The 20,753-nt window shown below is 35.1% G+C and overlaps 1 protein-coding gene across 9 annotated transcripts in view; it reads right to left on the reverse strand.

Moving 5' to 3' along the window:
* Positions 1-702: 702 nt before the first annotated feature.
* The window catches only part of hrm (solute carrier family 16 member hermes), a 64,932-nt gene continuing 44,881 nt past the window's right edge, over positions 703-20,753 (reverse strand). For 8 of the 9 annotated variants that reach the window (XM_076133846.1, XM_076133854.1, XM_076133853.1 and 5 more), the window contains one exon: positions 703-9,144. In XM_076133846.1, the coding sequence (XP_075989961.1) occupies positions 7,930-9,144 (1,215 nt within the window). In that variant the 3' untranslated portion in view covers positions 703-7,929. Of the gene's footprint in view, positions 9,145-9,989; positions 16,878-20,753 lie in introns of those variants that run through there. The other variant, XM_076133852.1, reaches the window with a different exon arrangement.

A 20,753-nucleotide genomic window follows, 5' to 3' on the forward strand; every position in this document is an offset into this window, starting at 1 on the left:
ATTGTATTTTTATTTTACCTACCCATAAATGTATTCACTAGCTTTTACCCGCCACTTTGCTCGCGTGAATAGAATCCCCGGGGTTAAAAGTATCCGATGTGTTAATCCAGGTTATAACTATATTATGTGAACCAAAATTCATTAAATATTCATAAGCCAATCTTTAGTAAAAATGAAAAGGAAATATTATGTAACTGTAAAATTCCGATTATAAATAAATAATACCGTAACATAGTTTTTAAATTCTGGCTTGTTCGGACTTTTACCATTGAGAGTTGGTAAATCTTAGGTTTTACCGAAAAATAAATAAATAAATATTGTTGGACAACTCACACACGGTCATTTGATTCCAAACTAAGCAGAGCTTATACTATGGTAACCAAATAACTGATAAACATACTTATATACTTGTAAATACATACTTATATAGATAAATTGACAACCAGGCTCAGAACAAATACTCGTGCTCATCACACAAAGATTTGTCCCGGGTAGGATTCGAACCCACCACACGCGGCGCTACGGTTGTTGCGGCGAGGTGACCGCTTAAACCACTGCGCCAAACGTGCAGTTAAATTAATAATTAATCTTAGGATTTACCACAGTTCGGGCTTTTACAGTAACATATACAACTGGAACCCGCCACCCGCTACCTACCCAGCTGTAATTTCACACTAAGGAACATGAAATAAAACTCATGAATTACAAATAATATTATATTTATGAAATAACTACATTAATGTAAGTAAGGCATTTTGTTTAACATGGCACAGTCAAAAACATTCGAATTGACCGGTAAGCGTTATGATTCTCCATAATAAAAATACTTAAAAACTAAAATTTTATATAAGGAAGAATGTATAGCTCTATTTCGTAGAAAAATCTTAATAATTAACTTATTTAATAACTGTTTTACTAATAAATGTCTTGTAAGGCCTAATTATGTAGTGATTTGTCTTTAACCCCCGGTTACTGAGGTACATTTAGCGGTAGTTTATCTATTCAATAGCGTTTAAGCTTATATAAACATGACAGGTGTACCTCAGAAACCGGCCATTACTCAGTTTGAAATATACTTTTGAATTGATTAAAATTGATAAAACACTAGTAGTAATAGTATTTTGTCACTTTCAAACAATTTTGAAACTGTAAATAAGTGAAAAAGACAAAAACTGTATAAGCAGAGCTTACACAACATTTATTAGTAAGACAGTATAACTATTAACTTGCGCAATTTTGCGCAAATGAACAAACAGGCCGCTTTGAAGCCAAAAGTTTAATACACTTGCGCAAAATTACGTAAAATTACTCGTTTTTAAAAACAGTTTTTGCATTAATAAATTAGTTATAATTTCTAATTAATATAAAATGCATAAATTTGTACTGGGCATTATTAGTTTTGGAAGAATTCGTTTTTAATACTGAATTTTAACTGTTTATTTATGCAAAAACTGTTATATTTTACGATATATGGTCTCAATCTAGGGTTCCCTGTATTTTAAGGATTGTCGAAAACCGTATTAATAAACCTTTCTTAAACTTCATTAATTATTCATGACCATCTACATTAATTATTCATGACCAACATCATTATTTATTCATGACCTTTGAGAAACTACCACTTATTTTAGCTAGTGTATTTTGATTCTTTCACACATTTGCTGCTATATTATCTATCGGATAGGTTACTCGACACTTATCTGTAAGCTGTAACACTGACCTTTAACATCTTCATCATTAAATATTTATATCATTTTTGTAGAGTAACCTAAGGATCCCATATGCTTAGCTGTCAAATAAAAATCTTTAGTATTTAGAAGCCAAGTAAAGGAGTTATGACAGAGTGTTAAAATGTATCTCAATTTTAAATAACGCTTAAATCTCATACTATTTATATAATTAACTTTAGCGTTACTTATTGAGACAGATTTCAATACTCGATTTTGAATAATCTCAAACTCAAGTTAGGTTTATTAATACGGCCAAGTATTTCATGATTTTCAATACATTTCAACGAATAACTATTAAACTAAGTTACGTTGTTAGTTGTTCAAGTTATTTATTATATTTATTGCATATTCTTGTACATATTTAACGCAAATCTAAGTAAAATCACTTCATGTATAACGCATCTAATATATCAATTTGCGCAAATTAGTATATTAGATTAGATTAGATCTACGTATTGCGCAAATCTACAGATACTTTAATGGTAGCCGATTGCGCAATATACTACCAACAAATGACTTGTCGGCCATAGATTTGCGCAAATCGATTTATAATTTCATAGTTAGTATTTTACCAATATGGTCTAAAGGCTCATTTAGACGGGGAGAGTTTCTCGTACGGTTCCGTGCGAGAAACTATACGCTATTACAAGCAATAATCGCCATAACACAATCGTATCAAAATGTTTACATACAGGCAAGAATTAAAATCTCGCCTACTATTATACGGACATAACAATTTTCCATTGCAAGGCAAAGCAACGAGCGAGGAGAGCGAATGTTTAGACGAAAACAATGTTTTATATTCCTTCGATAATCGTATCTTCTGTAGTGCAGTGATAGCCGAGTGGTATAAGGTGACACCTCCCACGCCAGTGGTCGCAGGTTCGAACCCGAGGCAACACACCAATGACTTTTCGAAGTTATGTGTGTATTAGAAATAATTATCACATGCTCCAACGGTGAAGGAAAAACATCGTGAGGAAACCTTGCATGCCTAAAATTTGTTTAACACATTTATTGAGGGCATGCAAAGTCCCCAACCTGCACTTGGCCAGCGTGGTGGACTCAAGGTCTAGCCCCTAGGAGACCCTTGCCCAGCAGTGGGACAGTAATGGGTTAAACTTAATCGTATCTTCGAGACGAGAAACTCTCTTCGTCTAAACAGGCCTTAAAAGTGACATATTTCCAATTGCCGTGTATTAACAACTATTACGACATTCTCTTGTTAGAGCACCATATTCGAATAACTAAAATAATCAACTTATATATTGTAAAATTAAAAAAATACTATTTTAATATAATAATTATGAGGTCCTCAAATTCTATGATATCACAACTATAATAACCGTTATCCCTTTCTTAATTATATTATTGTTTTTCTACCGTCAGTAGAAGAATATTTCTGTTATAAATAAAGGTGCAGGCAGATATATATGAAATACACTCACGTTTCGCCATAGTTTTTTTAAAGACAACTCCCGCATTAAGAATCGCTCTTGTGTCGCGGGGACTTTTACAAACATACAAACAACGGACACAAAGTACAAACAAGACCCGAAACAACAATTTGTGGATCGCACAAATAATTGTTCCGTGTGGGAATCGTAGTCACGACCTCCCGACGCAATGGTAGCGGCGTGGCGACCTTAACCACTGCGCCATAGAGGCAGTCTTTCCACCAAAATGGAATTGTGGAAACCAGGCTTTAAAACGTTAGTTTAAACTTGCCCTCTCATACATGTATCTATTCGAGCCCGAGACAACACACCAATTACTTTTCCAAGTGATGAGTGTATTAGAAATAATGATAATAATAATCTAATGCTTTCATTCCGGGTCTCTGTCTGTCGTATAGTTAGTGGTCAACCTAGTGTCAAAGTTGTTCAAGCCGCCCGGAAGGCCTTTGACGTGGCTTAACGATTGTTATCTTAGTAGACAACAACCAGGACCGACTTTTAACGTGCCCTCCGAAGCACGGAGACGCCCAGTTCAAATACCACTATGCGGTCACCCATCTATGGAATGACCGCGCGAATGGTTGTTTAACCCACAGATCGTTTACCGACCGGTGAGCGCAACTGGCTATCGTTCCGGGAAGAGACTATTACCTAGCAATAAAAAAGTAATGGGTTAGATTTACAATTATACTAAAGTAACGGGTAACTTACGGTTAAGTGACAGATAGCCTTTAAGGCAAATGCTATAAAAATACTAAATTAACTTCTCTTGACGGTAGAAAAACTAATTTTAAAATGTGGACAGTTGTCGAAATATTTCTTGCATATATCAACCTAGTGTCAAAGTTGTTCAAAATTACATGGCTTAACGACTGTTATCTTAATAGACAACAGCCGGGACCGACTTTTTCGGGCACGGAGATGCTGAAATCACATATTATTGCGGTCACCCATCTATAGAATGACTGCGATGAGAGTTGCTTAAACTACAGATCGTTTATCGACCGGTGAGCGCAACTGGCTCGCAATTGGCCAGCATAGTGGACTCAAGGCCTAACCCCTCCCTTCAAGACCCTTGCCCAGCAGTGGGACATTATAAGGTTTGAAAAAGATACTACGAATACCAGCTGTAAATTACAATTCTCGTAATTTTTTCATTTATCAAATAAGTTTCAACAACTATCCACATTTTAAAATCTTACTTATTTATATAAAAATACATATATTTTCTAAATACGTTCTTTTATTTACGTACTGTATGTGGTATTATTTAATATTATACGGAGACTGTAAACTTGACATTTTGGCCGTGCCGAAACGTCAAGATAGTTAACATAAGTAACACCTGATCCAAAACGTCTGGGCCAAAACGTCGAGATAATGAAGATATATAATCCATATCCAATATATAGGTCGGGGAAAAAGTCTTTTCGCATTATAGTATGTTTGAACTTGTAATAAAATCTCTTTGGCTTCAAGAATCACAAATGAGTACACGGTTCATTAGGTTTCTTTCAGTGAGCACGTGAGGTACCCAAATATCGAGCTTATTTGTGTAGAGAAAACATTTTATTACAAGTTCATACATACCCGACGGTATAGGCAAAGGTGTATGAAATACACCCACGTTTCGCCATTAACAATGTTAGTACCATGTAATAGGGGGCGAGCTTGTCATATACCGGGCACGTTACAAAACTCCGGACTACTATTAAAAAATATTCTAATATTAATATTTTCAAGTTAATTCCCGTATAATATTAAATAATGGTTTGACAAAAAGTATTTTGTGACAATTGATATTGCTCCCAAACATCTGATGGCTCGTTCAAAATGAGTATTGAATTTTGTAAAATTATAGGAAAATCTAGGTTTTTTCTAAGCCATAATAAATTCTAGATTAAAATAAGGTGAGCGAAGCGGAATAGAAGTATTTTTCTATACAAAAACTGGCTTATTTTTTAAATTTTTAAATGTATTAATAAAAAATTAGGAGAGAAAAGTTCGTTCGTAGGTATTGCAGATAAATAAATTAAGTAAATTTCAGCCAACAAAACCTAGATTTACCTGTAACTTATATTCAGACAGGTTTTCCATTAGATTAAGAAGACAAAATAGGAATATTTGTAGTACAAATTAATGAATTAAAGTTTTGAAATACAGATACATGATTTAAAGTTCAGCAAATAAGATATTTGAAATAAATTAATTTTAAGTAGAGTTGATTGAGAAAGAAATACACTACTATTGCTTTTTGTAAAGCAAAGGCATAAGGCTTACTACATCATCAATCTAGCCTTTCTTCCAAATATGTTGGAGTCGGCTTGCAGTCTCACCGGATGCAGCTGAATACCAGTATTTTACATGGAGCGACTGTCTATCTGACCTCCACAACACAGTTACCTGGGTTATAACACGATACCCCTCGGTAAGACTTGTTGTAATAACCGTTTAAAATATTCGAATATTTGCAACCCTAATTAAGGAATCGATTTTTTCAAAAATATGTTTTTTTTTGTTATATGTCTCTACAGAAAGTAATAGTAGTGTAAAGTGAAATAAATAATTTAAAAACTATTTTGTGACCAGTAAGAATATGTGTAAAACAGATTTATTGAAAAATCTTTATTCGATTATTTTTCACTAGCTGACCCGTGCGGCTCCGCTCGCGTGAATGATTTTTTTACTAATACAAAACTTAATTATTCCTTTACAACAAAATATGCTTTTTTTCACGAAAAATATTCTCAAAATTATTTATATCCCATAACTCGCGCTAAAGCATATCCGCCATTAAAACTGTTGCCATGACAACGGAATTTTGTTAATTCAATGTCATTATAATATTGATTATTCGCGACTTCGGTGGCGAAACCTGAATTTTCCCGGGAAATGCGTCATTTTCCCGGGGTAAAAAGTAGCCTATGTCCTTTCTCGGGTATTAAACTATCTCCATACCAAATTTCATGCAAATTGGTTCAGTAGTTTAGGCGTGATTGAGTAGCAGACAGACAGACAGACAGACAGACAGACAGAGTTACATTCGCATTTATAATATTAGTATGGATTTATATTCGAATGTCGTTTAATATTGAATAAATAAGTTAAAATGGTAAATTAAATGTCAATTTTTTACTGTAATTTTTTTATGATGAAAAATTTTCACTGATATAATTTCAAAAACAATATTTATTTGACGCAAATAGTTCAAAATGGTTCCTAAAAATTTGAAAACAGTTGTGTGAAGAAGAAATGAATAATTTTTACACCGGTTATAAGGTATAAACGGTGTAAAATCGCCGATTTTTTTGTAAATTAAGTGATTATAATATTAATATTAATCATAATTTTAAGTACTCAATAATAATAATAAAATGTAAAAATATAGGAGAATAATATGGACCCGATATTCGATAATATTCGAATTATATACGAGGATTTTTATTAACAATTTTATAGTCGTAAAAAAGTCGGCTTACCTTTGACAAAATCAAATCCCAACTCGATGAGATTTGAGATAATAGCCACCTTTACACACACACTCTATCGCGCATGAAACAACAATCGCGCGTGAAAGAGCGCGCGTGTAAGGAGAAAGCAAAGAGCCGTCACCGCGCTCACCTCCCCGTGCCCGCGACCAACATCGCTCTCTCAGAGCGCGCTGCAAGCACTAGCGTTATACTGTACGATACTAAGAACGTGCGATACAGTGTGTGTGTAAAGGTGGCTCAGGCAAATCGAATTCTTAACCAGCGCATGATTGAACGGTGGTTTAAAGTGAAACTAATAGGATTGTTTGTTGTAGATTATTTACATTTTAAATCAGTGTTTAATCACGCGCTAGTTTGGAATTTAAAAGTACGATTTGACATTACCTCTAATGTGATTCAATCGAATTCAAATTCGATTCTGTCGGGAATAAGGCCACAAAAAACTGTTGCAAAGGAAATTAGTATTTCCTTTTAAAATAATTTATCTTTTAACGACTTAAAAATACTCACTTCAAGTTAATACCACGAAGTTAAAGGAACTAACTTTTCAATTTCCGTTTGACAGATGTCACCAATGACAGCTGTCAAAGTTAGTTCCTTATACCGCCGCTAGAGATTGCAACTATCGCATTTAAAATCAAAATTGGAACGGACCATAGACAGAGCTTAAGTACTATATACCATTTGTCTTACCGATAACTGTCGTATAAACTCTGATTAGTAATTACCCGCGCAACTTCGCTTGCGTCACATAAGAGAGAATGAGTCAACATTTTCCCCGTTTTGTAACATTTTTTACTGGTACTCCGCTCCTATTGGTCGTAGCGTGATGTTATATAGATTATAGCCTTCCTCAATAAATAGGCTATCCAACAGTAAAAGAGTTTTTCAAATAACACCAGTAGTTGCTGAGATTAGTGCGTTCAAACAAACAAACTCTACAACTTAATAATTTTAGTATAGATACAGTGTCTTCTCTCATATAAGTGTCACCAAACTTAAACGAATTTCGCTACATCATAATGAACGATATTTAGTTCCGCTTGTAAATAGCAGTGCGTGTGGAGGACTATTGCGCTTGGATCGCTCGATTGTTAGAACAGTCAACCGAGAGTCCTCTGTACTGTGTCTACGTTCAGTTTGATAACACCTACGCGTGTTCAAGTTGTTTAGTAAAATACTTATCAGAGTTTACACGAAATTCAGTAAGAACATTACCTAATATAAAAATATTAATAATTCTTTATAATACTACGCTTTTTCGGACTCTTCCTTAGTTATTTGAGCCAATCTTCTTCTTCTCCTATTTATTAAGGGAACGAAACCCCATAACGCAGCTCCGAAAATAAGCACAAACCCTAACGTCACGAACAAAGACTTATAAGACTTTGTATACTCAAACCAAAAGCCACATATGGGAGGGCCTATTAACTGTAAAATACCATTCATGAACAAACTAATACCATATGAAGACATAAGTCTTTCTGTACCTAACATTTCAGTCATAACCAAAGCAGTAACGCCCACATTAATACCGGAAGCGATGCCGAATATCGAACAGAACACGCTTATAGCAGAATAACTTGAAACTAAAGGTATCATGGATAAACTAATACCGGATAATAAAAGGCCAAATATGAAGAAATATCTTTTGGGAGTAGTTACTAAATCGGATAGCGCAGAACCGCCAATTCGACCGACCAAATCGAGAGCAGAAATTATAGATAGCAAATAAGCTCCTAACGTTTTATCAAAACCACATTCTTTAGCGTAAGATGGTACTAAAATAATAAAATTAGTATACGATATAGCACATGTACAATTTGAAATTAAAATCACTAAATAGATCGGGTCTTTAAGTAATTGAACGTCGAAATATTTATTAGGTTCTTTTTTTCTATCGTCGTCTTTGGGACGTTTTTTGCAGCCACAACAGTAAGTAATCGGGGCTAGACTATCCGTGACAGATTTTAAACTGAATTGGGAAGCAAATTCGCTTGGTTTTTCGAAAGCTGACAGTGTAGAACCGTGGAAAGGAGTCGACATGTATTGAAAACTCGATGTGGAAGGACTGCGTTTTGGCGTTTTAGGCACTCCTAACTTTTTACCAAACGTTTCTTGGGAGTTCACACGACTACTCTTGCCTTCTGGAACCGATTCTAATAAGGATGGGTTACTAGGTAAATGGTTTTTACTTGAAATATGCTGTAATCCATGTCTAGAAGAAGCCGGAGTATTTTTCCTATACCTTTCTTCTCGTATAGCTACTTGAACCGCGCTGGCTGATCGAGCGAAATCCGTTGGTAGTTTTTCTTCCAAATTGATGTTGGATTTGTTTTTGAAGATTGGGGGGGAACCGTTAGGGTGTTTCTCTTCGGTAGGGGTTGGTTCTTCAGGAGTAAAGGTTAGGCGAGGGTTGATTGGCTCTTCTAAGTCCCCGGCGTCTTCTTCGGCAAATGGTTCAAGCTGTAAAGAATGTATTTATTGTGAAATGTGTATATTGAAAGAGTAACAGACATCCATACATACATACGTACTCACAAACTTTCGCATTCATAATATTAGTAGGATAGTAGGATATCGATATATTAGGTCGGGGAAAAAGTCTTTTCGCATTATAGTATGTATGAACTTGTAATAAAATCTCTTTGGCTTCAACAATCACAAATGAGTACACGGTTCATTAAGTTTCTTTCAGTGAGCTCGTGAGGTACCCAAATGTCGAGCTTTTTTGTGTTGAGAAAAGATTTTATTACAAGTTCATACATACTATAATGCGAAAAGACTTTTTCCCCGACCTAATATATAAACTGTTTGTCTTTTAAACGTCGTGTAAGCTCTGGTTAGTAACAGTCGTCTTTTTCACTCATATACAGTTTTAAGATTGATTGATAGTGACAAAATATTGTCTAACTAAGAGTGATGAATCCACGTACTTATATAGTTGACAGGAGCGATACACACCGACTGTCAACTATATATGTATATACGTGACATTTGATGTCTGTATTTTATAGGGTTGGCAGATAACCGGGATTTCAGCGATTTCCGGGGTTCTGTTCTGTTCCGTGTCCCGTAATTTTACTTTGCTGTCCCGGCATTAATAAATACTTGTTTTTACAAAGCTTCGAAGCTACGACGGTTTTTTTTGCTTAATCACTACTTAATATAGTCTCGGACCAGAGACCAAGACACTGATTCCGTTCGTGACCCCAGAAATGTCCAGGAAATGATCAGAATGAATCTGACAACCCTTACTGTACACGTGTCGCCCATGAGTTTAAAATACAAATAAAACACAAATATTTTAATACAAAAAATACATAATTTATTTTTAAAAATACAATTAATCACTTAATAATTAATATTTAGCTACTTAACGCGAATTAATAATATTAATAAACTAATATAAAATTATACTTTAGCGAGTAAAATCGTTTAATATATAATAATTCGGTTATTTTTTTCGAAAGGGAATGAAATTAAGAATGAAAGGGTGGTTTAGGGATGATGACAGGGTGTTACATTTTAGCCATTAATGTCCCACTGCTGGGCAAGGGCCTCCTCCCGTATTGAGGGAGGGGTTAGGCCTGGAGTCCACCACGCTGACCAAGTGCAGGTTGACGACTTTGTATACTTTCAAGAACATTTTTAAGGAACTTTAAGGCATGCAAGATATCACTGTAAGCATGCCTTCGATGAAGGTAATTAAAAAATATTGAAGTCGTACTTTTTTCATAGATAAAGAAATGATTTTTTTTTAACCCATTTATGTCCCACTACTGGGCAAGGGCCTCCTCCCGTAATGAGGGAGGGGTTAGGCCTTGAGTCTACCACGCTGACCAAGTGCGGGTTGGGGACTTTGTATACCATCAAAAACAGTATTAGAAACTTTAAGGTATCCCTCGTTTCGACTATGATGGCGTGGTTAGAAAAATATATTGTAACTAGAGGCCGCCCGCGACTTCGTCCGCTTGGAAACCCTTCCCGTGTAAATACCGATCCTCGGGAACTCCGGGATAGGAATAAGTAAATGTTGATTTATCTAAAACGCGGTAATCTTTGTCAGTGGGGATAATTAAGTCAGAACTCTATATAAACTGTATAAAGCTTTGAATTTACGTGACTTATCAACTTACAAGGATTATTCATTGACAGACAAAAAAATAGAGAACTGTCATCATCCGTATTTATGAATATGGCAATACTTTTCTGTCAAAAAAAAGTGATGATATTCTCTAAGAGTAACACATTGGTTTTTTTAATTCATATAATAAAGGTTTATAAGTATAATCACGAGCATAAATATGTATGTGTACAGTCCAATATCTTGTCTTTTCTATTTTTATGTTTCTTTTTTAAAGACAACTACCGCACTAAGAATTGCCCTTTATATCGCGATGACTTTTACAAACATACAAACAACGGACACAAAGCACAACCAGTCCCGAAAAAAAATATATGTTGATCGCACAAGTCATATAATTGTTTCGTGTGGGAATCGAACCCACGACCTCCCGTCCCAATGGTCGCAGCGTGGTGACGTAAACCACTGCGCCACGGAGGCAATCAAAACTTTAACATAGAATAAATGAAGGCCAATTCTACTTATTGTCATTTAAAAATGACATTTAACCGAAATGAGATTGATTTTTATAAATTTTGAGATTAAAACAAGACTAGACCGAAATAATTTTGAATTTTATTTAATAAAAAGAATTGGCCTTCTATTACTCTCAATCGTTTAAATAACTAACCTTTTCTGAGGTATATTTAGCGGTAGTTTATCTATTCAATAGCGTTTTTTTTTATATGAGTTTAAACGCTATTGAATAGATAAACTACTGCTAAATGTACCTCAGAAACCGAGGTTAAATATGACCCATTATTGTCCCACTGCTAAGAAAAGGTCCTACGTAGGAATTAAAGAGGTTTTTGGCCTTGAGTCCACCACACTGTCAAAATATGGGTTGGCGACAGACAGTCATATTATTTTATTTATTACATATTTATGCTTATGACTATACATATGTATATTAAAATTAAACTAAAATAAACAAATTTTTCACACATTTTATATAAAATTTTTGGAATTTTAGGAAATAAATGTCTTTTATATTAAGTAAAAATAAATTTAAACCCATTACTGTCCCACTGCTGGGCAAGGGTCTTTTCTCGAAAGGGATGTGTAAGGTCTTAGCCCACCAAATGAGGACTTATAAATCGAATTTCGTTAATAATATATATTATAATTAACATTGTAATTAATTACTGAAATTCACCAAATATAGGAAACGATTGCAGGAAATTATTTTCAAAATTGTATGGAAGACGATTTCAACTATATTAAAAACGTAAAAAAAATATAGAACTCATTTAATACTCTATAAGGCAGGGGTTCCCAACCTTTTCTTAGTCAGGGGCCACTTTTATATTATTCTTGTTAGCAGGGACCAGTATGTAAGTATCTTAGATTAAAGTAATAATAATCCTGAAAATTAAAAGTTTAAAATCTTTCGCGGACCATATTTTGACTTCGACGGACCACCGGTGGTCCGCGGACTGCTGGTTGGGAACCACTGCTATAAAGTCAATGATACATACATACATTAAACTATATATTCAATAGCCACCTTTAGACACACACTCTATCGCGCATGAAACAACAATCGCGCGTGTAAGGAGAAAGCAAAGAGCCGTCACCGCGCTCACCTCCCCGCGCCCGCGAACAAAATCGCTCTCTCAGAGCGCGCTGCTTTCCCGCGCGTAATACTGTACGATACTATCTATCTATCTATCGTATGGTTAGTGGTCAACCTAGCGTCAAAGTTGTTCAAGCCGAAAGGCCATTGACATGGCTTAACGACTGTTATCTTAGTTGACAACAACCGGGACCGACGTTTTACGTGCCCTCCGAAGCACGGAGACGCTCAGTTCAAATACCACTATGCGGTCACCCATCTATAGAGTGACCGCGCCAACGGTTGCTTAACCCACAGATCGTTTACCGACCGGTGAGCGCAACTGGCTATGAGCTTACGATACTAAGAACGTGCGATACAGTGTGTGTGTAAAGGTAACTAATATATAAAATTGTGATGATTGTATTTGAACCATTTTAAGATATTTTAAGACGGAAATCATCGTTGATTTATTTACACCCGGTTTCTGAGGTACATTTAGCGGTAGTTTATCTATTCGATAGCGTTTAAAACTCATATAAAAACGCTATTGAATAGATAAACTACCGCTAAATGTACTTCAGAAACCAGACATTAACTGTATAGGTAACTGCAAGATTTCTTAATGATAAATTGTATTGCGCAAGTGAATACAGAATTTGTATACATTTGCGTAATTTATTTATAGATTTGCACATTACGCAAGCCTAATTTGCGCAAAAGTTATCACACGAAAAATTGCTAAATATTAACACTTGCGCAAAAAATGTTGCAAGTCTATATTTTTTTACATTTGTGCAAGCTTATTGGCTCGTTAAAAACGTAATTAACAAACATTTTAATTACAACTATATAACTATACACTGATTTGCGCATTTAATACATACATTAGAATTACGCAAGCCTACTTTGCGCAAATCATTACGCAAATCTTTGCGCAAAATTAATTGACATATTTTACAGTCATTTTTTATATAAAATTGCAATTATATTATTATTTTTATATTATAGAATACAGGAATTAACGCGAACAGTCATTTTTCTTTAGAATGCCTGACGTTTCGGCGCAGGTTGCACTCACCGAGGTTGCAGGCAGAACCGTCAGGCATTCTAAGGTCTTCTGCTTATCGTATGGTTAGTGGTCAACCAAATGTCAAAGTTGTTCAAGCCGCCCAAAGGCCTTTGACGTGGCTTAACGACTGTTATCTTAATTGACAACAACTAGGACCGACTTTTTACGTGCCCTCCGAAGCACGGAGACGCCCAGTTCAAATACCACTATGCGGTCACCCATCTATGGAATGATCGCGCCAAGGTTTGCTCAACACAGATCGTTTACCGACCGGTGAACGTAACTGGCTATGAACGCCTAAAATGCGTGTTCGCGTTAATTCCCGTATTCTATTATATAATAAACATTCAACGAAGGTTTAAAACTTAAATTATTATGTTACTTAAGTCAAGAGAAAATACATAAAAATTAAATTAAACTAAATAAAAAAAAAATATCGAATTTTTAACGTCTAATAAATACAAATTTTGAAAAGCCTCTTTGGGTAACTCTTTTAATTAAAAAATATAGTCTTTTACTTAAAAATTAAACGCCAATTACTTATAACATCACGACTGTTAAAATCGAAGGTGTAGGCAGAATGAAACATTAACATTTCGCTGTATACAAAATTATAATATTAGTATAGATGTTAGTCCCATGTAATAGGGGGCGATCCTATTGCCATATACTGAACTAATCACAAGACAGCGCTTATATTTAAAACTAACTGACCCGCGCAACTTCACTTGCGTCACCGAAGAGAGAGTGGGTCACAATTTTCCCCGTTTTTGTAACATTTTTCGTTGCTACTCCGCTTCTTATGGCGGTAGCGCGATGTTATATAGCCTATAGCCTTCCTCGATAAATGGGCTATTTAACACTGAAAGAATTTTTCAAATCGGACCAGTACTTCCTGAGATTAGCGCGTTCAATAATATTATAAAGCTGAAGAGTTTGTTTGTTTGTTTGAACGCGCTAATTATCGAGGAAGGCTACAGGCTATATACATCACACTACGGCCATTAGGAGCGGAGTAGCAACAAAAATGTTACGAAAACGGGGGAAATTACGATCATTCTCTCTTAAGTGACGCTAGCGAAGTTGATCGGGTCAGCTAGTAAAAAATAATGGTAACTAATTGGTTGGTAGAGCAGTGATAGCCGAGTGGTATAAGTTGGCTTCCACGCAAGTGGTCGACGGTTCGAAAAGGCAAAACACCAATGGCTTGTCCAAGTGATGTGTGTATTAGAAATAATAATCACTTGTTATAACGGTGAAAGAAAACATCATGTAACCTTGCATGCCTGAGAGTTGTTTAACACAGTTCTTGAAGGTATACCAAGTCCCCGCACTTGGCCATTTTGGTGGACTCACGGCCTCCCCCGCTTGGGAGGAGACCCTTGCCCAGCAGTGGGACAATAACGGATAAAATAATTGTTCCAATACTAGGCAAGGGTCTCCTCCCGGAATGAGAGAGGAAGGTCTTAAGGCCACTACACTTACCAAGTGCTTAGACTTTGCATACCTTCAAGAACTGTGTTAAACAACTCTCAGACATGCAAGGTTACATCACGATGTTTTCCTTCACCGTTATAAAGTATATTATATTTTGTGCTAGTATAAAGCCGTTATATTTAAATTATCCTTCGTTTTCTATAACTTATCTTTAGTAAGGTGATACTATGGTTAACTTGGTACATATTATTTCAGTACGTGAAATGTGAAACGTCATATAGCAATAAGTTACTGTGTAGATAACCAAATATAAGGTACCTGAAACCACCGGTTGGTATACAATCAGTGAGTTAAGCAACCCTTAGCGCGACAATTTTATAGATGGGTGACGCAAAGTGGCATTACGCGTAAAAGGACGTAAAAGGTCGGACACGGTAGTCTATTAAGATAACAGTCGTTAAGTCATGTCAAAGGCCTTTCGGCTTGAACAACTTTGACACTAGGTTGACCACTAACCATACATACATAAAATCATGCCTTCTTTCCATAGGGGTAGGCAGAGACCAGAGAAAGTACGATACGATAGAATAATTAAACTACGTCTATTGTTTGTGTGTACACAGCGACTTGTTGCTATATTTAGACACACAAATATAAACTTCACGTACTTAAACAACATATTAGGTCGGGGAAAAAGTCTTTTCGCATTATAGTATGTATGAACTTGTAATAACATCTCTTTGGCTTCAACAATCACAAATGAGTACACGGTTCATTAGGTTTCTTTCAGCGAGCTCGTGAGGTACCCAAATATCGAGCTTTTTTGTGTAGAGAAAAGATTTTATTACAATTGCATACATACTATAATGCGAAAAGACTTTCCCCGACCTAATATTTAAAATAAGCTTCTAAACTTTCTGACCTTCACAATTCTTTTTCGCCTGCTCTCTCTTTCGTTTATTAATAAAAGGCATAAACAACCACAGAGACGCACCACAAATAAATATCAAACCAAACGTCAAAAACATCTTCCTATAACTTCTAGATCTTTCGAACCATAGACCACATATCGGAGGTCCTATCAACTGCAGAATACCGTTGACAAACAAACTAATACCATATGTTGACATAAGTCTTTCAACACCTAGAATTTCGGCCATAACTAACGTGGTAACACTATTATTGACACCAGAAGCTAAACCGAATAAAGCGCAAAAAACGCTTATAGCCATATAAGACTCTAAAAACGGTATTATAGCCAATGTAATACCTGAAAATAGTAAACCACCAACGAAATAGAAAGTTTTAGGTATTAGATTTAAATCGCACAAAGCACTTCCTCCAATACGACCTACCAAATCTAGCGCAGAGACTGTACTAAGTAAGTAAGCACCTAACGCCTTATCAAAACCAATATTTTGAGCATGCGAAGGTAATAAAATGATGAAATTCGTGCACGAAATGGCTACAGTACTACTCGAAACTAATATAACTAAATACGTCGGATCAGTCAAAAGTGATAGATCAAAAAATTTATTCTTATTTGGGTCCTTTTTAGTCGATTTTTTACAGCAGAAGCAACAATAAGCGACTTCTGCTACGCTATCTGTAACTGATTTTAAAGAAAATTGGGATGCGAATTCGTTTGGCTGTTCGAATGCTGACAGAGTGGAGCCATGGAATGGAGTGGAGACGTGAGCGAAACTGGACGTAGAAAAGTTCCTTTTAGGACCAGTTACACTCAATTTCCGGCCAAAACCGTCTTGCGAACCTAGTTTTTTTAATACTCCATCATTTATTGACGAAGAACTATAAGTGCTTTTTGGTATAGGTCTTGTGTAAGACAGTTTCCTCTTTGAAGGATTGTGACGTAACTGCTGCGATGACGTCATTGTTTGTATGTTTGTCTGTGAAGGCTTTTTCTCGGGTGTGTGTCCGTTTTCAAGTTTTTCAGGAGACGGTGTCATTGGGAAACTTTCTATTGGCTCTTCCTCTTCGAAAAGTATGTCCTGAAAACAAATTTCAGTTGATAAAATTTTGTTTTTTTTATAATCTTATTACTGCTAGAGCCTGATACATACATAATATCACGCCTTTTTCGTATAGGGGTAGGCAGAGACCAAAGAACGTCACTTGGTACGATCCTAACAAACTTCCCTTGCTTCATTCACATACACACATGTTGTCATACAGGACAAATGCTTGATATATAAGGACATTTACTTATAGACTTAAAATGGAAAAGACGAAAATATATTTACATATTATGTATCAGACATTAGGAGTGTAGGGTTAAAACACTAAATTATGAATATTATTATTAAACCATCACCATTTCAAAAATTTCGAAATACTAGATTAGTTTTATAAAAGCTTAGTAAAATTCTATATACTAATTCATATCTATATGTACAATACTCATAAACTATTTACATTTATACAACAATTAATTAAAATAAATAATTAAAACTAGATTTGAAAAAATCTCTAACTATTGCATGCATAAAAATAGCGATAATAAGGTCTCAAGTTAGGTACACGACCCCAGACTTTAAACTTTAAACAGCAGACCACTAACTGCAAATTGCGAACTGCAGACTACAAACTGATTATTTCATTTTATTTATTTTTTCATTAAAAAAGCTGATTCCCGCACTAAGAATTGCTCTTGTGTCGCAGGGACTTTTATAAATATACAAACAACGGACACAAAATACAACCAGACCCGAAACAATTATCTGTGAATAGCACAAATTGTTCCGTGTGGGAATCGAACCCAGGACCTCCTGACCCAATGGTAGCGGCGTAGGGACTTAAATCATTGCGCCACGGAGGCAGTCCAACTGCACAAAGTAGGCCGTAAGTGCTGTTTGACTTAACAACAATACACAAACCGTAACATTTGCAGTCTTGATGCAGTTTATAAATAACTACATATGGAAACCTTTGTATCGCCGATTAAACTAAGAATACTAGTAAATTATGAAAAAAAACATCTTCATAAAATACTATACTAAAAAGCAAATAATTTACAATATTACCAGTCAAATCTTCGGAGTATTAGTTAACTTAAATAAGTGGATATTTTCTATTATGATATAAAATAATAAGTGATGGTTTTTATAAAAATGATATTTAGGAAAAAACATCAATTATTTAATAAAGTTTATATTAGGTCGGGGAAAAAGTCTTTTCGCAGTATAGTATGTATGAACTTGTAATAAAATCTTTTCTCTACACAAAAAGATCGATATTTGGCTACCTCACGAGCTCACTGAAAGAAACCTAATGAACCGTGTACTCATTTGTGATTCTTGAAGCCAAAGAGATTTTACTACAAATTCATACATACTATAATGAGAAAAGAAAGTAAATTGCCACTTTTAAAAAGGTTTTAAAAAATCCGCCCAATTGACATATATGTTTAGCTGTAACTTTATTTACCGATCTGACATATTATATAACACTGTAAAAAAATATATAAACATCCACATACTAAATTAACCGATACATAACCGACGGTTTTAATTTATTTACCCCGGTTTCTGAGGTACATTTAGCGGTAGTTTATCTATTCAATAGCGTTGAAACTTCTATAAAAAAAACGCTATTGAATAGATAAACTACCGCTAAATGTGCCTCACAAACCGGGGTTTAGCAACACAATAACGTTATAACGCATAATCACTTTCGTTATTTAACTAGCTAATAATATTAGCACGATAACGGTTATAAAAACTGCTATTGTTATATTTTTGAAAATGAAACGGTTCTCTGTGTAAAGAAAGTGATTATTTTGTGAATAATGTGAAATAATGTTAGTTGGAAAAGCATAAAAGATTGAAATAAATATGTGAAATGTGTGCCCTAGCAGATATTTAGGTCAATATCAGTCTATTCTTCCAACTATGTTGGAGTCGGCTTCCAGTCTCACCGGATGAAGCTGAATACTAGTATTTTATATGCCGCGACTGTCTATCTGACCTCCACAACACAGTTAATTTTATAACACGATACTCGGTAAGACTGGTTGTCAGACTTTCAAGCTTCTGACTACTGTTAACGACTATCAAAGATCTTCGAAAATGACAGCCGGGGTCCACAATTTAACGTGCCTTTCAAAACACGGGGGAACTTAGTATGTTTGAAATGGTCACCCATCTACAAACCGACTTTGGCATGACATAGCTTTACCAGGAGCTACCCGGCTACGGAGGAAAGTTAAATTGAAACCAGCTAGCTATTGTTTCAGGACTGGTTTATAGTGTCGTGTGTACAATACACAGGTACACTCTCTATTACATCACTCTCATAGTGCGCTGTGACGTACACACGACCAGTGAGAGCTCAGGCGTAGGACGGTCTGGTAATTTACTAACACTTTTGGGCAGAAGTAATGAAGATATTATAGAAAAATGTCCCGAGTAACTGGACGAGATTGGAACAGGATCATAGAGTGCCATTTGCAAAGAGGCTTATATACTCAGCAGTGGGTAGAATTGGACTTTGATTGAGTGAAATGTCAATTTTCACATTAATTCATGCGCGCAATTTTCTTCAAAATAGGAGTCAAATACTTATCAAATATCTCTTTTTAATCTCAAAATGGGGATTTTTTCTTCTTTCTTTTATATGTAAACTAGCATTATATGTAAACAATTTCGCATTTAAGCAGTGCATCAAAAAGCACGTGGAAAAAGCAGCTAAAGCTCAAATAACATTTTAAGCAGAAACATCACGCTTATAAGCAAAAACATTGCTACACTGAATTTTTAAATAAATATAATTTTTGACCTTTCCAAGTTACACAATATACTTTTATATAAACCGACTTTTAAACAAGGGGGAGGTTTTCAATTAATTCATCTGTATTTTTATGTGAAAATTACTCAGAAATTGTTTTTGAGATGTCTTTTAAAAATGCATAATTTATGAACATAATCATGTTTGTTTGTGATGCTACTTAAAGGACATTCTTCGAAGTCCATTTATGTATGAATTATAATGAAAAATATATCGATTATTGAGACATTGTCAAAATACTATCAGACTATCAAATAAAAAATGGTTTTCGACAAATCTAGCATCTAAAACATAAAGACCTATTTTCTGTCACATTCCTTCATGTCATATGTACAGTGTTGCGTGTTGTACACACACACACTCACTGTACGTATTAGGTAGGAAAAAGTATTTTCGCATTATAGTATGTATGAACTTGTAATAAAATATTTTCTCTACACAAAAAAGCTCGATATTTGGGTACCTCACGAGCTCACTGAAAGAAACCTAATGAACCGTGTACTCATTTGTGATTCTTGAAGCCAAAGAGATTTTATTACAAGTGCATACATACTATAATGCGAAAAGACTTTTTCCCCGACCTAATATAACACGGAGTGTATTTAACTAAAGAATGAATGTATATATATATATTTATATATATATGTATAATCTAATGAGTAAAGCAACTACATACAACGAACAGACAAATAAATGCAGTAACATAACATATAAAGTCTTAGTTTCCCAAATTTTATTAAAATTGTAATTTTTGGTACAAAATCTCAGTTTTAAAAGCGGTGGGAATTTGAAGGTTTACAATATTACGACTATTTCAGGCCGTCAGCGCAGAATTCGCCTAACCCTGAAGTACGCAGGCAAAAATGGTCTGAAAACTAGGCCACTTTTGAATTATTAGCAAAGGAAAATAAATAAATTTATCCCATTACTGTCCCACTGCTGGGCAAGGGTTTCCTCCCGTAATGAGGGAGGGGTTAGGCCTTGAGTCCATCACGCTGGCCAAGAAGAAACATTTTTTTTTGCAACGCCATTTACTTTTGTTGAAACAAGTGATGATCCATCTTTGCTTTTGATTAAAGCAT

Source organism: Anticarsia gemmatalis, chromosome 30 (genome assembly GCF_050436995.1).
Source record: "Anticarsia gemmatalis isolate Benzon Research Colony breed Stoneville strain chromosome 30, ilAntGemm2 primary, whole genome shotgun sequence".
In the NCBI taxonomy this organism is placed as follows: Eukaryota; Metazoa; Arthropoda; class Insecta; order Lepidoptera; family Erebidae; genus Anticarsia; species Anticarsia gemmatalis.